Source organism: Mugil cephalus, chromosome 21 (genome assembly GCF_022458985.1).
Source record: "Mugil cephalus isolate CIBA_MC_2020 chromosome 21, CIBA_Mcephalus_1.1, whole genome shotgun sequence".
Classification (NCBI taxonomy): Eukaryota; Metazoa; Chordata; class Actinopteri; order Mugiliformes; family Mugilidae; genus Mugil; species Mugil cephalus.
This window is the reverse complement of record NC_061790.1, coordinates 4,827,046-4,844,432: the sequence shown is the minus strand read 5'-3', so window position 1 is coordinate 4,844,432 and position 17,387 is coordinate 4,827,046. Positions and strand designations below refer to the sequence as shown.

At 41.2% G+C, this 17,387-nt stretch overlaps 1 protein-coding gene across 20 annotated transcripts in view; it reads right to left on the bottom strand.

Moving 5' to 3' along the window:
- Positions 1-17,387, bottom strand: part of ptprk (protein tyrosine phosphatase receptor type K) — a 112,676-nt gene that overhangs the window by 22,101 nt on the left and 73,188 nt on the right. For all 20 annotated transcript variants that reach the window (XM_047574461.1, XM_047574466.1, XM_047574465.1 and 17 more), the window contains 10 exons: positions 10,458-10,640; positions 10,218-10,337; positions 9,512-9,621; positions 9,225-9,426; positions 9,027-9,132; positions 8,772-8,844; positions 8,056-8,178; positions 7,744-7,818; positions 7,554-7,590; positions 959-1,094 (listed from right to left, as the gene is read on the bottom strand). In XM_047574461.1, the coding sequence (XP_047430417.1) occupies positions 959-1,094; positions 7,554-7,590; positions 7,744-7,818; positions 8,056-8,178; positions 8,772-8,844; positions 9,027-9,132; positions 9,225-9,426; positions 9,512-9,621; positions 10,218-10,337; positions 10,458-10,640 (1,165 nt within the window). The remainder of the gene's footprint in view (positions 1-958; positions 1,095-7,553; positions 7,591-7,743; positions 7,819-8,055; positions 8,179-8,771; positions 8,845-9,026; positions 9,133-9,224; positions 9,427-9,511; positions 9,622-10,217; positions 10,338-10,457; positions 10,641-17,387) is intronic.

Sequence of the window (17,387 nt, the reverse complement as noted above, 5' to 3'; positions counted from 1 at the left end):
GACTGGTCAGGCGTAACATTATGACCACCTTCCTAATATTGTGTAGGTCTTCCTTGTGCCTTCAAAACAGCTCATCAGATGAGTGGACATGAACTTTCTGTGGGAGTCCTGTGGGGTTGAGGGTACTTGATCGGATACTTGATCGGTTTGGGATCTAGTGAATTTGGAGGCCAGGTCAACACTAGTCTTAAACTACTATATTCAATGCTCATTTCTGCCTTGATATGTTGCAAAACACTGAGAAGTGTTGTGTTGTAGTTGTGTTTAACTGCCACATGGTGGAGCTCTGCACCAAAATAACACAACACGAGCTAAAAGGTTTCAGGGACACCAGCGTCGTCTTAGATCCCTCTCAGTGCTATTCTGTAGTAGAAGTAAGAGTTTAAATCTGTCTCTGAGTTATTCATTCTCTTCCTTTGACAGTTCAGTGCAGAAATGCTAGTTAACTCCTTTCATGTTTCGAAAAAAAATGTCATTTTCTGACTCACACACAGTGGCATTTTCTCATTTCACTTGTTAGTTAAGTTTGTTTCCCTGTTCTCCCTGTCTCCCTCTTGTTCTCACTTGACTCAACGGTTACAGTGTGTGGTGTGATTCAACAGCTGTGATGTACAAGAAAAATAAATGAATAATAGCGTCCCCCGTGAGCATTTTGTTCCAAGTGAGGAAGGACTTTCTAATTTTGGAAGCGTCTTATTCTCACACGTCAGGGAGCGATCAGGCTGGTTCTGAAGGGAGATCAACGTTTATGGTGGATGGATGGAAGATGGTGTTATACTACAGCAAGTACTGGACCAACAAACAACGGAGCGCGTATGCGTCTGTGTGTTCCTGCGTCTGCATGCGAGTCGGCGTGTGCGCTCAGTGTCAGTCGTGTTAATGTTTGCCCTCTTCGTTAAACTCGTCATCGGAGCTGATTGATTTAGGGCGTGTGGTCGGGTTGCTGGGTGCCACTCACCTCTTCTTCACCAATAAGATGGCCACCAGCACCAGGAGGATGAAAACCAGGACGCCGGCGCTGATCCCGGCGATTTTCACCACCCGGTCCGTCTGCTTAGCGGGGTCAGGGATGACTTCTGGCTCCTCTGTAGCGCCTGAGGAGTAAATGACAAGAAAACAATATGAGTGACACGATTCAAACACACATACAGATCTGATGTAGAAGATCACCACAGTATTTTTGTCATTGTTTTACAATTTTCTATTTTTTTTTTTTGTTTGTTTGTTTTTTTACGGTGGTCTTGCAGAGTTCATGTTTGATGGACAGCAAGGATGAGCAAACAATGTCTCTCGCAGTGTAACCTCTGAAACATCCCTCACTAAACTACAAAAAGCTCTGTGAGCTCCTGGTTGCTTTTGTGCGACTGGATAGACCCTGACCAATTCTGCCAAGGTACCTGCCAATATCATTTAATTTCCTTTCTGTGCACAAACAAAGAGTTTCTAGCTTTCACTGCGGCTACTTTAAAAACCTGCTAATAAATTCCAGCTGCTGCTTCTATGTAAAACAAAAGGTCTCCTCTAGAGGCAGTGTTTTAGCCACAACATTATGACCACTGACAGGAGAAGTAAATAACATTGATCATCACGTCATGATGCAATATCCTGCTGGGAAACTTATGGACCTGGCATTAGTGTGGACGTTACTTAGACATGTACCATCCACCTTTACCAGACCAGAAACCCCCACCCCACAGCAATGACACTCATTGATGGCAGCAGTCATGCAAAGCAGCAACTACAGGACATCTTCAGAAGGCCTACATCCATTCTCTGATAATTCACAACTGATTTGGAAGCACAAGGGAGAAAGTCAGAAAGTCGGTCAATGACAAAACTATAATTAATATTCATACACCAATGAAAACATAATCTTGAATACTATATTCCATTTCTGTGAATAGATCATTCACATTGTCCTTTGGAAAAAAAAAACTTTGATTTAGAGAAGTCAGACAGGGTAGCTTAAGGAACTGAATGACTGAAAAACATCTGTACCTGAGCTTCTGACTGAGTTTCTTGGGAGAGATCAGAGGGCGGCAGCAAACAACATGTCCTAGCAGCAGAGCAGACAAGTGAGTGGCTGTGGCTAGGGAGGAAACACGCTAGCTGGGGAGCATGCTAAAGGCAAGGCTAGCTGAGTTGTTTTAGTAGTAGGGCTAAGATAATGCCTTACTGCTGTTGGCTAGGCTAGTTAGCTGGTGTCTCCTTGTTGGTTGCTAGCTGGTAGCTGACTGCTAGCCTGCTGGTCAGTTTTTCAGTTGGACTGGGCTTCTTAATGTGTTTTGCCTTGGATCTTGGCTCAAGGGATTGTAACATCTTATTGTGTTTAATAATAATATTAATCAGAGCTAAGATAAAGTGACAATACTAAACCACTCAAACCTTCTGTTTAAACAAGAGCAAAACAACACCAGACAATTTCCAAGAACCTGTAAATATCCAACGTTTGTGCATACCAACTGAATGCAGCTCTGTTGCGCTGACTATTAGCCAGCCAAACCAATGATGTAGGAAAGTGTGCCATCTGACAGCCGGAGGAAATGTTTGTTTTCTCCGAAGAAGCCTTTACAACGTCGCCCTCACATCAGAGGGAAGCAGTGAGCTTGACAAAAGAATCCAGGTTCAAGCGGGAGGGTTTAATCATCCCTGCGCTAAAGATCAGGTAAATATCAAGCCTCTAAATATTCTTTGTAAAGAAGAAAAAAGGCACAAAATGTCATGGTAACTGTCAATTACAGGCAAATATAGCCAAACGTTTTGTTTAACAAGATTATTTGGCTTAGGGGCTGGATTACTGAGGTAAATTCTTTATTAATGTGGTTGTAATGAATCTGCCTCTACAGCTTACAGTATGTATTATCTGAACATTTGAGAGCAGATGTTTCTGTAGCTGACTCCAGACTTGAAGTCAGAAGAAATGAATTGAAGACAAATTAATGAGTGTGCAGATATAACCGTGGGTAAAAAGGCTGTGGCTGAGCATCAAGTGGAAGTTGACAGCATTTATCCCTGGCCTGAACCTTCGTCTAGAGCGGGGCCAGCTGAGCAGAAACTATTTTTCAGCTTCTCATTTATGTTATTCTATTGTCATCACCTGAACCAGTGAACTCTCTGCACACTCACAACTCCTACTCCAGGCTACATTCACACCAGAGAAAAAAAAATTGTATAAATATACAGAGCAATAATCAATTGTCTGTGGGACTTGCGCCTTCTTTTCTGTCTATTTCTGGTTATCCTTGGCGTCACGCTCTCATTGGGAAATGTTTTTTAGAAATGCAATTTGACCGTTGCCATCCAATGCTTCAGCGCCAATGTCACCGCATATTATGTGTAGTCAGACTCATTTCTGCTCCTGATGACTTCGGAGAATTGACCGAACTCCCTGATTTCGTCTGTTTCTGATATAATTCACCAGCGATGTTCCAGGCAGGGTGCAGTTTAGAGCCCGTCGTTCACGGAAAGTCAACAGAAAAGACAGAGAGCATCTGCTCTCAGCCTCCTAAAGCCTCTGCTTCATACGACGCCGTGAGAACATTATTATGTATTATGATAATCCAAATAATCCAACTCAAAAACATATGCGCAGAACTCAACATAATGCAACACATCTATCAAACAATAATCCACTTCTAATGCTAAATATCAACAAGATCAACATAATCTCCTCCTCCCTCTCTTCATCTGCTTCAGTATTTTGTTATACATGTCTTTGCCAATAAAAAAAAAAATAAATAAAAAAATTTAAATGCCTCCATCCAGCCTTATGCAACAACATTTGACAGGAACACAGTGACTCAGTGTCAGTGATAAATGTTGCCTTTAAAGGATGAGCTAGGCATTATTCTTTCTCCCTCGAGTTTTCCACGTGAAGACCAAATCCGACAGTGCCACAGCTTGAGGGAGCTCCCATGATTCTTAGCGTCCAATCTGTTGATTTGGTGATTAATTCAAACCGTTTTTAGGTCTGTCTTCAGTCGTGAAGAAATACACGTCTGAGTAATGACAAGAGGAGCCATTCCTTTGTTTTGAATAGTTTCTGAACTCTAATGCAAAGGGGAATTTTTAAGCTTTATGAAGATAGAAAATATTATCAGCAAAACTACACAAGAGTCTAGTACATGTGTCCTAAAATAGAATTAGAGAGATCTGATATTAGCTTATTGCATTTGGGTCAATGAGTAAGAAGAACCTAAATTCACCGATCAGGCGAAACATTATGACCACCTTCCTAATATTGCATAGGTCTCCCTTGTGCCTCCAAAATAGAGAATGGACATGGACCTTCTGAGGGCGTCTTGTCCATAGCCTTTGGGTGTTAAGGGTTGAGGGGAGGGGCCTCTGTGGATCATCCCACTGATACCTGACTAGTTTGGGATCTAGTGAATTTGGAGGCCAGGTCAACACCTTGTGCAGTTCTTCATGTTTTCAGTTGTTCCTAAAGTGTTTTTATGTGTGTGTGTCTGTGTTAGGCTGCATCCTGATGGGGATCGAGGAGTGTCATTGCTATGGGGTGGGGGTTCCACATGAATGAATGCCAGGTCCAAACGTTTCCCAGCAAAACATTGTTTTGTCACAAGATGGTTTAAATGTTATTTGCTTTTCCTCTCAGTGGTCATAATGTTGTGGCTGATTGGTGTACATTGGTTTGCTATTATACAGAGTGTCCTTTAAAATAAGCATGTAATAAGCCACATTATATTTTCAAACAAGAACCCTTTCAAACAAATAAATACTAGAAGGAAGAACAAATTTTGAACTATAAAAACACTAAACCATTTTTTGAACCAACATTTCAGTCGATTATTTTATTTTAAATTAGCGATTAATTGCGAAGCCCTTGTTTCTTTCCATCCGCTGTGAGGTTAGCAGCCATTTGAAGATCATGCAAGGAAAAAAAAAAAAAAAAAAAAACCCAAGTACACATAAAACAACAACAATCTTCAAAGTGTTCTCAGCCTGACCTCATAATGTCGGCTGTAGCTCTTAATGTCTGTAAAAAGGATCCAGGTCAGTACACTAACCCACGCAGCCACAAACACCCACCCACCCACCCACCCACACACACACACAACCCCCACCCTGGGGCAGCAGCGACAATACACAATGCATCAGATGACCTAATAGGACCACCATCACTTAATCCTCCCTCCCGGACCCACGGTTGACAGCGCACACACACACACACATGTGGTGGGATGGGAAGGGAAAAATAAGGGACAGTCGTCTGACCTCTCTGTCCATTAGTGTGTCCGTCTACCTTATTAAAAAAATAAAAACCTAAAATCCTCCTAAAGTCTTTCAGCTTCCTCCCAGGGATAGAAATTTGTAAAAAATTGTGAGCGTCGTCTTGTTTTAGCCGCCCGTAGGTGAAGTGACCACCTGCTCCAGCAGAAATATGATGAGCCTGGAAACTGAGCAGCTTCTCACATTTTGACTTATTTAGCGTGGAAACACCTCACAGCACTCGACTGGCCACTAGAACCACAGCTTTGATCTATCTTATAAGACATAATAACCAGGAGACCGCATGCTCACATGTTGAACTTTCTGGATAGCGTGTTATGTATTAGTAAATATCTCAATTTATACCCCGACTCCTTTCAAACACGGCTCTCGGCACGACGCGGCACAGCAGAGAATTTACAGCCTGGTCTAGTTTGCGCCGCCCGTCCCTTGATGGGTCTTTATACAAATGCTTAATCAACTTAACTTATACGGCCACAATGATTCACTGAACAATCATCACGGCTGATTGTCCTCAAAGCGGCGTCGCTTTTATCGTGTGGTTTTTACGAGGCTCCTGCAGAAGGTCAAAGCGATTGGGTGCAGAGCGGCATCGTACCCTGACTTTACTTTTCTACCTCAGGAACATCTGAGAGGAGGGGGGTCCGCAAATATGTCGGTAATTGGATTTTCCGTTCAGAAAAGGATGTTAAAAAACAAAAAATGAGTGGTTATTTGATTTTCATTTTAAAATTCCAAAATTCTAATTTAAATTCGAGGCATTTTTTTTTCTCGTGATCCTGAATGGATAAACAAAACTTTAAAACCTCCCTTTTAATTTTCTAAGTTTATAAAAGCAAAAAATAAAATTGTGAGGAGACGGAAACAAAAAAGTGCCCATTTTTTTCATATTGTGCGCCCGGAAGTTGCTGTTTTCAAAGTAAAAGCAGGAGGATGGCGCTGTGCGACAGAAGTTGATGGACATGGATCAGTTGTTCGAAACGATAAGAGTCTCAGACAACATGACTAGAGAAACTAAGCAGCATATTTCAGGTAAAAACCAAAAATAACTACGTATAATTAGCGAATAGTTAGCTACTAGCTAACACATGCGTGCAGACATTTCCGCAGACGACAAGTGTTGTCTTATGTCAAAAGTCATGTCAGAGTAAGGTTACAAAGACATTTTAGCCTGGGCTGGCTAGGGAAACCATGGATAGAAGTCATATATTTTGGATATTTTGGCGCTTTTGCCATGTGCCGCAGCGCCGTCCTCATACGTGCTTTTACTTTGAAAACAGCAACTCCCGGTTGCAAAAATACGAAAAAAAAGGGTGTTTTTCTGTTTCTGTCTTCTAACGATTTTATTTTTTATCCTGAAAAAACTGAAAATGAAAACAGACCGAGTTTAAAGTTCAACTTTAATTTTTGCATTTTAAAATGAAAATCAAATAATGTTTTCAAACAGCTCGGATTGTCTGCTGTCGGCTCATTTCTCGTCGTGTTTCGAGCAACTACATCAAACTGCGTTGTGTGTCCAAAGAAAGACCCTTGCTAAAGACAAATAGGCCTGAAAACATTCACGACGCAGTCTCAGTTTTAGTGAAGCCTGTTTCCATTCAACTTTTCACCTCTGTTTTCTATTTTTTTTCTTTTTTTTTTTTTTTTTGCACTTCTCCAAACTTCCTCGCCGAACAAACTCTAAAATGCCTTCACTCTGCTCTGAAGCTCAACTCCGCCGACAGCACAGCAGCGTGGGATTGTCAATTTCATTGAAAAAAACATCGTGTGTTTTTTTTTCTGTTTATCCCCGTTCTTACGCCACGCTGCTCCGACTCTGATCCGTCGGCCGCATTTCTAAATGTCTTTCCTCAAACAGCGTGTGCGCGCTTTCATGTATTTTTATGCGCTCGTGTGCGTTTTTTCCCCCAGGGATTAACTCCGCGCCGTTTAAAACCCGCCTGATAATCTATCAGCATATGGCTACTGGTGAAGAGTCGACCTTTAGACTCACGTAATAAACAGTTTTCTGCCCCCAAAGTGCACAAATATTATATTGTCATCTCTAATGCTCTTAATGCATGACGCTACCAGTTGAACACAGCCCTCAAAAGGGTCAGATTGTAATATATACGGTATAAAAACAACATTAATGAGCAGGAAAAACACAGAAATAAACAGATTAACGGGAGCAAAAGATGTTTGACCCGACTAAATAAATAAAAAAAAAAATTTTCTCTGCAGCCAAATCTGGAAAACATCTGTATCTAATTATCAAAGTTAACACTAATGTACAGTATTTATAGTAGAGAGTGTGAGCTTACGTTTAGCTGCCAGCCTCAGACACTGCGTCTTAGTTTCCTGTAAGAAAAACAAATATGAGTTTGCTTATTTTTTGAATGTGTACACCGAGTATGTTTGCTGATAGCAGCTTCCGGGTGAGAGGTATGAGAGTTCACTGTGTGTTCAGCGGGCCTGCATGTGGAAAGAAGAAAAAAAAAAAAGTGTATTTACCCTCTCCGTGCTGCTAACAGCTTGAAGATAGATGTTGTAGTTCTTCCTTGGAGCAAGCGGCGGATTCCAGAAACCCTGGGGAGCAGAAGGAGGGGTCGGTTTAGCTTTATATGAGGTGAAATATGCAGATCGTCAGCTCCGTAGCTTTGTTGATTAAAAATAAATCACTTGTATTACACTATTATACATTAAAACAAACTGACTTCATTTCCTGTTACCCAGGTTGCTCTGTGGTTCTGCACAGCCCTATGCAAATATATATATATTGTTTCTATTTGATAAGCTTATCTCACTGCAGATTAAAAGACTTGCCTGATATGTCTTGTTGTCTCCTACAGTGAACGGGAGTGGCTCAGGCAGGTTGCTGGGGGACAGCTGGGCGGCGTAATAATACGGGGATCCACCGCTGGACGCGCTGTGGTAGGAGACCGGGACCTGGGGAAGTTGGGGAGTTGTTTGCGTTAAAGATAAAACAATATGTATATTCCATTAAACCAGGGGTCTTCAACGTTTTTCAGGCCAAAGGCCCCCAAGCTGATTCAGTAAGGACCCCCTGCCTACTATATGTGTTCTATATTATAATCAGCCCTGTGTTATGTATAAATATACATTATTATCAATTTGCATTCAACATTAACTTCGTCAAAGAATATACAGGTAATGCTGAAATATGTTGGATTAATGTCTATTTTAAGAAATTTTAATTTTCGGGGGAAATTTGAATCAATCAAAGACTTTACGACCCCTGTTAAAGACCTATGTGTTAAACTTAAGATCTTTCCTGCATCTTACAGGCTCACTTCAAATACTATACTGTACATTTAAATGTAAAAATATGCCTTTAAGTCCTGGGTGACAAATACAATAAAAATCAATTCATAAGAACAAGGATCTACAGGTCTGTAGAGCCCAGATGTGGCAACCTACTGTAAAATTAATCTTCTTCGGAATTAAATATAACGCACGCTTGCACATAAATGCAGGTATTGTGGATGGGTTTTGCAACGCACGAGCGGATCAATAATCACCTCGTAACAGTCGGAGGAAGCCTGGCGACGCGTCCGCTGAGGATTCACTTCCTCCACCACGATCTGGTACGCACTGTAGTCAAGGAGAGGAAAAGCAAGCACAGGCAGAATTTATATTTTTGTTATTTTCTCTAATGCACTCAGGGTGTTTTTTTTAAAGGTTTAATTACATATATATATTTTTTTAATGTTAGCTTAACTGTTGTATTGCTGTGAAATACACCTTTGATATTTCATGTGTAATGGTAGAAGTACCTTATAGGTGCTCCCTTTGCCTGGGCAGGTTTGAGCAGGACAGTGATGGTGGTTGCAGTCTCGTTCAGAAAGGCCTCAGACCCGTCATACTCATCTATAGTCGGGGCTGAAGAGAGAGTTTACGTTAGTATAGCGCAGAAATACAATGTGTTATTAAAGAAAACCTCCGGCGCACTTTGTTTCAAATTAGTTTTCTACCTGAAATGTTAGTGGTCACGTTCATAGTGGTGGCGGGACCGAACCCTTTGGAGGTAGATGCTCGTATGGTGAGCTGGTACGTGACGCCTGGGTGGAGCTGGGCAAACGTGTATTGGGTGGCGTTGGAGGGCAAAGACACCGTGAGTCCGGGTCGTTGCAGGGGAACCGAAGGGTCGAATGAACGCACGCCGCTGTAGCTGATCTGAAGTCGAACAAAGACAGAAGTTTTAAACCTTTTTTTTATTTTTTTGCTCCGTTGCTAGTTTGGTTTCTGCCGCTGATAGTACCTCGTACTGTATGATGACTCCATTGGGTTCAGTTGGTTCCTTCCATAAAAGATTTATTGTATCTTCAGAGGGTGTGGCCTTAAGCGACTGACTGGGAACTGCGCCCGGAACTGTTCAAACACGCAGGTAGAAGAAAACATTCAATTTATGCAAAAAAACCACAACAACAACAGAAAAAAATTTAAACAGGAAGCAAGTATGTAGATTAGGCGTTTTTTCGCCTAATCTTTCTGTGATGGGGGGAGGGGGGTCAGTCTATACGAGAAAATTGCATTGGCCAGGCTAGCATACTGCCCTCCGTGGAGGGTCTCATAGTGTTGACGAACGTTAAATTCTTTGAACACTGTGTTTTTGCAGATTAGACACACTCAAGCCTCTAGTGGCCACTCAATGAACTGCAGCTTTTTGCACTTCCGCGACAGAAAAAGTCACTAGATTTGTCGCTCGCTAAATTGGCTCAGTCCCGAGCAAAGACATGTCAGGGGTGAAAATATTCTATTTATAATAATATATCTAATAATATTATATTATTGTATATATTGAAATGTCATTAGAATGGCAACCTTTCAGGAAAACGTAATTTTAAAAAGCTTAGAGGGATTGTCTGGGATCGTTAAGTGGACCGCTCTAACTGGTTTGGAGGTCAGGCCCGGGGGCCGTAGTCTGGGAAACCCTGACGCAGATAATTAAATGCACTGCATCGCACCATCTTCGTCGGTCTGTATGATGGTCTCGTCACTCTCCTTCCGCCCCTCCGGGTTGGTCAGAATCATCTTCAGGCTGACGTTGGTGTAGGGCGGCAGGTTTCCCACCACATGGCGCGGCGCTGAGGGGAAAGGCGACGACAAAAATGGAACAGTGAATCACTATTTATTACCGACGTGCACTGTGTGAGGCGTCGACTCATCGAGCTCTGAGTCAGGTTTCAGTCAAACTGCTAGGATACCTTTCGGATCCATGTCCAAGCAGTCGGCTTTGCTGCGGTTGTTGGCAGTCATGTAGTGGTAGCAGATGGTGACATTAAAGGTGTGACAGCGAGTGATGTTGTAACCCAGCGATTCCCAGTCCACCGCTATCAAACGGGACCTGGTCTCTGCGATCTTCAGCCTCTTAGGGGTCCGCATGGGTTCTACGGAGAAAGAGAACATCACGTTAATATGGCAGGGAGACAGGTTTAATGATGTGTCGTAGGGGTAATCTTCTAATTATGCTCTATATATGCAGAGATAATAATATGCAAGGTAATAACATTCCACGGTTTAGAAATTCTTTATGCCGTGAGTATGAAACAAATGGACCCGAGTGTTGAGTAGGATAAAACAAAAAAGGGTTTAACGAACACCTATTTCTGCTCGACGCTGCCGTTCAAGCGTTTCTCTTATACGAGGCGCATCTTAGGTTTCCATCTTTTATGTGCATTCAGACTGTTATTGTCAATATAATCTGCTTTCGCCTCCTCCCCGTCCAGGGCTTTAATTACCTTAACTGGCTCATTTAACTGGATCAATAACCCGCGAGTCCCTGCGCACACACACACATTTACAAGAAAAGACTACAAACACCAAACTAAGCCAGAACCCTTCAGCTTCCAGGCTGCTCATATGAGTCCCAGGCAGCACATTTACATGGACCTACTTGTGCTTCTTCACTCACTCAACATTAAGGGCCACCTCTCGAGAAGAAAACACACTTGAAGCCGTTGTAGCAAACCCATCGAAGTGGAGGATTTGTTGTATTCTTACAAGGAAGCTATTATCTTTAGGACCTGTCAATCGTTGAGTTATTTCTCGAGGTACGGGAACCACTTCTCTAACTAGAGAAGAGATCACTCAATCAGGAAGGATGTTATTACTCCAGAGGTTGTAACTGTCCATTGAAAAAGCCTCTATCACTCACACAGCAGTGACCACTTCACTTCACCCTCTGGGGTAAAGCAGAGCAAATACTGCAGCATCAGGGTGTGTTTGAAGGCTGCGGTAATATAGGTACCAAATAGGTGTATTTTTTAGAAGCAGGGATCTCCTCCACAATGAACACTCATGATATGTGCAAAATTATTACCCCTCCAGGTTTAAATACTCTCATCACTGCACTACTTACCCTGTGCTGTGTACAATCTTGTCCGTTTGCAATTCAATACGTTTAGTTGCAATTCATTACCTCTTGTATATATGACAATACTTGTATATTGTTTATGCTATTCTACTTTTTTTTAAAAAAAGATCTTATTATTTACCTTTTACACAGTCCACTCTTTATTCTTGTTGTCTGCACTATGTACACTGTTGCAAACTGCAATTTCCCCATTATAGGACAAATAATGGTTTTCTGTTCTATTCTACTCATACTTTTGAGTGAAGAACACTCAAATTTCTTTACATTATTAGATTATAAGTTTATTTATCAACGCTTTGACTACATAACAGACGCTTTATATGATATCCAGTGTCCAGAGCAACATTAACCCACTGAAATTGAGTTGAAGTGTCTGCTTGTTTTGCGAAGTCTAAAAGTCTGAAGTCTGAAATCTTGACAGTTTAAATAACATTTCTGTGGGTTTGAACAATGTGCAGCAAACATTTTATTTAGCTCAGTATATTCCGCTACGCCGCAGTGTTTCTCTGCAAAGCTGAATTACATAATAACCGGTACCACTGACTACAGCTGCGGGATACGAGACGTAAAAACACAGCTTATCTGGTAGAGAAGACGTATAAATTAAATAAATGAAACTGAAATGCTTCAGTCAAGTATTTCGAGCAGCCCAAACTTCTCCTGCCCACAAACTGTTGTGGGCGTCTGTTGGGTGAGGAGTGGCTTTGTTGTCACCAGTGAGTTGAATTTGTTTACACCCTTAAAAAACAAAGGTTCAAATTGGCATTGATGCCATAAGATAGGGGGGTTTTAGTCCATCTATCATTTGGTGAAAACTGTGATTTTTACAAAACTTTGGAGTCAATTTGGTGTCAATAGTATTTGTGTCTGTGTACATTCAAGGTGCAAATTAACATAATTGATACAATATCCATGTTGGGTAATTAAGAATTAATTGAGAAGCTGCATGATTACAGTATCCACATTATAATTACATTACTTTAAAAAAGCGCTACATAAAAAGTAGTTTCAAAATACCAATCAAAAGTTACCACAACAATGAGTCTTTAAACACACAGCCACAAGTAGTTTTTCTTAGCGCGTACAATAAAATGGCTCCACTTGGTTTTAAGAGTATTTCCCAGTGTTATTTGAAACACAACACGAAATTATGCTGTTCTTGTTGTAACCAGACTCAATGTTTTATCAGAATATGCGTCTGGCTACACCAGACTAGTCAAGTACAAGCACTTACTTTCCACTAGACTTCACTAAAGTATTGGAAGACAACAATCTATAAGCTGAGTTTTGAAGTTTCTCCCCAAAACACTGGATTATAAATCACTATCACCAATCCAGCACCAAACTATATCGATTGTTCTCATTGGCTCTTGAAATCACACATTGAAGTCATGAATAAAGAATGAATGTTCCATTTTCATCTTTTTTTTTTTTTTGTAATGTCTGCCTTGCTGTAATCCACCTGTTTTTAATAAAAACAGCTCACCTCAAATAGAGACACAAGACTCTTCCCCCCCAAAACTCCTCCTTGTCTTGCTGTTGTGTTTTTTCCCTGGGTCTTCCTCTCTCAGAGGAGACAACACAAGGACACAAACTTGTCGCTCCCTCTGACAACCCATTATCTGCCTGTCACTCACACACACATGCGCGAGACACCGCGCTCTCACACCGGGTTATTACCCAAAGACACACATGGGCTTTAGGTTGTGACAGAATCGAGATTAAATCTGGGCCGAGCGCGCCTAGGTGTGTGTTTACGTGTGCGTTCGCCTCAATAAAACTTCTCATAAGAATTCATCGTCAAGGGCAAACACAGGCGTACGCTCACAAACACGCACACACTGAGGGGTGAGCAAAACACAAAAACGTCGGGTTTGCTAAATCGCTCCGATGTAAATATCTCTCTAATAATAAAGTGACATATAGACATGAGAGAAGAGAGGAGGAGGCTGTGCGGGTAATTGTCTCCTAAGCAAATATTACCGCTGAACTGTGTGTGTGTATATGTGTGTATGTGTGTGTGCTGAGGGGGGTCAGAGCAATTCATTTTAGCTTCAACCTGTTATTGGATGGTTGACATTTAAATAGAGCAAGAGGGAGACCGGCTGCTTTCCACTCGTCTGTCTCGCCCTGTAGTCGTCTCTTCCTCTCCGTCCCTCTGCCCCGTTCAAATCAATACTTGTGAACTTCACCATAAACCCGGCTATTAGGATTCACACAAACACACACACACACGAACGCAGCTAGGGCAATGTAATAAATCGTATTGATTTCAAGGTCTCTAGATGCTAACAGTGAGATGGTCTTCAACATGGAATTAAAGTAAAATATATTACTACCGCGCACACACACATACGTTTGTACGGCTTTCTGTGTGCGAACATTCATTGACATAATGCATCCCCTAGCCCCTTACACTAACTTGTCAACAATTAAGTGCCCAACCAATTTATACTTCGGCATTAAAGATGGAAGACATCGAGGTAACGTTAACTGAAGATTCTCACAAAAGCTTCAGTCGCCATTCCTGAAGCAGGAAGTAGAAACAAAAATTAACCCGATTGGCGGACGATTTTTTTGATTTTACCTTATATTTCTCTAAGTGTTTACATGCTGTTGGTTATTCTTTTCAGACACTGCTGTGTCATTTTACTATTATTTTTTTTCCATTTTGACAAATTGTATTAACACATTGGACCTAAAACCACATTAAAACCATAAAATCCAAGTAGGAAAAAGTTTTTTCACCGTGAAAACTACAAATATGTTTATGAACCATTTTCATGACTTAGAATGTAAATTTTAAAGTGTAAATTTCAAAAGCCTATGGACAAATTTTGTAAACAACAAAGTTATTTATTTATTTGTTTTTTGTACAACTATTTACGACCATTTACAAAACTATCATGTCTTACAATAAGTAATAATATCTATCTTACATCTTTGGCTGCAGTCACTCCATAGAGTAACTACTTTTCCCTCTTCCTTAGCAACCATTAACACATCATTTCCTGATTGGAGCTGGCTACCAATCTCCACTTGCTAAGCATTTTGCTTTTCACAGTTTGCACCAACATGACGGCGATTTTCAGGAAAAAGTGTGGCGCAAATCATTTATAATAAGTCTAGTTTTACTCGGCCTATCAACACAATTTACGGTATGTAGTTTGAAGTTAGCACTTTCTAGAAAAGTAACCTTTTGTAAAGAAGCGACAAGCACAAATGTCCCGATTCCGAAGGTGTAAAACTAAACCCTGGTCCTCAGAAAGATAGCTGTAAAGGAACACACACACACACACACACACACACACACACACACACACACACACACACACACACTGTGTTTCCATCACTTCAGGGGGCATTACATTAATTTCCCGAAGACGTACACTAACCTTAAATCATAAACCCTGACACCTCAAGGATTTGTGTTACTGGGGCCTTTCGAGTCCCCAGACGGATCACCGCAATGTGACTGTGTATAAAAATGTCTCCACAAAACACACAAACAAACACACTCAATCAGCATTTCCAAAACCCCATTCCCCTCGTGAACCATAATGCATTGCTGCTTATCTCTTTCTATTTACTGTCAGTCCTGAAAGGAGGTAGAGAGGAAATTATAAGGATAGACGCTGATGAAAGAAAGAGAGAAAGAAAGAGAGAAAGAAAGAAAGAAAGAAAGAAAGAACAGCGAGGAAGATGAGGAACAGCGTAAAGACAAAACCATGTGTGGAAAAATGAAACTGGGTCTGGAGGGAGCGAGGGACAGATAAAGGGAGCAGGGAAAAAGATGAGAGAGGGAAAGAAAGGGACAGAGAGGTGGAGCGGGTAAGAGCGATAACTAGTTTGGAATGTGGCCAGAGTCGAGCGGGACCCGGTCCAATAGAGAACCACAGAGGCCTCCTTGTCCCTTTCCCCTCCTCCGGTAGGCAGACAAACGGCTGGATTCATATTGGAACTAAAAGGCTTTGTTCTCCTCAGATGGAGCTTTGAAAACGGCAACAATACAATAAACACCAACAATAACACCAATGATGGAAAGCTCCATATCAGCAGAATCCAGAGGTTGGATTTAAACAACGTAAGAACAAAAGGAACGGAAACTAAATGAAACAGGACTACGCTGAAAGCAACAAAGCGCATGTCCCTCAACATGAAGCGCTGGGAAGAGCCAAGAAATATGCAGCTTTAAAACCGGAAGGGGGCTTAAGAGAAAAAGAAAAAAAAAAAAGGCAAAGAGAAGAAAGGAGGAGAGGAAAGGGGAGAGGATAGGAGGAGGAGGAGGGAAGAGAAAAGGTTGACAGGAGATGCAGCTAAATCCAAGTTAATCTGTCCAATTAGTTCCTGGTAATCCTTCTACTGTCATGAGAAAGACAAATGAAACTCCATCCATTCATTCTGTCTCTAATTTCTCTCAGCATGCGTCCGTCTCTTTCTGGGCCAAATTTAAGTACATAAAAGGTGAAGATTTGCATGGCGCCCCTGTTTTTCAATTTGCACTTGCAAGCTACGTGTGATTTTAATGCTTCGCAAGTTTCCTATGCGGAGTCTGATTATGAAAGAAGCAGCAAGATCAGAACATCTACCGCCTTAAAACACCTTCAAATGAACTTGAATAAATCGCTGAACCAATGTCAGAGGGTTTAATGATGAGACGATGCATAGAGGAAATAAAGACATCGGGTCTATGCAGAACCTTGGTCATGGCAAACGAGAGTCGCCTAAAAAGATGGAGACTGCAACGCAGTAGATGTTGGAGTTGGAACAACTGTTACTTGTACCAAAAAATCTTATTTCTTAAAACTAGTGTCATTTTTTTAACCGACCTTTCTCATACAGGAGTAAAAATCGTGCATTAGTTTTCGACTGTGTTGTGTGCTGAATATAAAGTCGTTTGTTTGGTGTGGGAGCCTGTGAAAATGGAAATGAAGGTTCTACATTTCATCTAAATTTCAATGCAAATTCAAATTGTTTGCTGGTTTTAATATTTTCATGGGATTGGTTAACAAGAGAAAATAGAACATCATCAACATATTGATGATAGTACACCCATATTCTAAAATAACTACAACTCTCCATGCTTTTTTTTTTATTTTACTTATTCATATATTTCATTTTCTGTCATAATTTAAGATGTTTTCTTCAAAACACATGGCGATGTGTCATAGATTCTTCTATCTGAAGGTCACACAGATTATAACTGACTAGAACACACACAGGAAATAATCACCCCGTGTCTGCTATTTCAAGGGCCTGACCCTTAAAGTGTTGTACTGCTGACTGACCGCGTGTGCATCTCCGTGTGCGTGCATGTGTGTTTATTTTCACATAAGAAAGAAGTACACATGATGCATTGTGTGCGATTCCTGAGACGCCACAGCTTGCGTGTCTGGAAGTGTGTGTTTTGTGATTGCATTCTTCCGCAAATCCAAGCGATGCTGAGTTTGTGCAACATACGACAAACGCTGTGACTCTCTTGAACTGCATGTGTGTCTCTCTGTCCGTGTGTTGTGTGTAACCTGCCATGACCGAGAGGTTTTCAGCAGAAAATTCAGGGTTTCGGATTAAAAGCTACTTCATCACATTCTCCTGCACGCACACACACACACACATCACAAAAACACTCTTCACTTCCAAGTTGATTATTTTTCACCCTTCAGACAAGAGCAATACATCATCACAGGAGAAAAATCTAGACGAGTTGGAGAGCGGAGACAGAGGGAGCATGAAAAAGAAACAGAGGCAGCAAAGGAAAAAA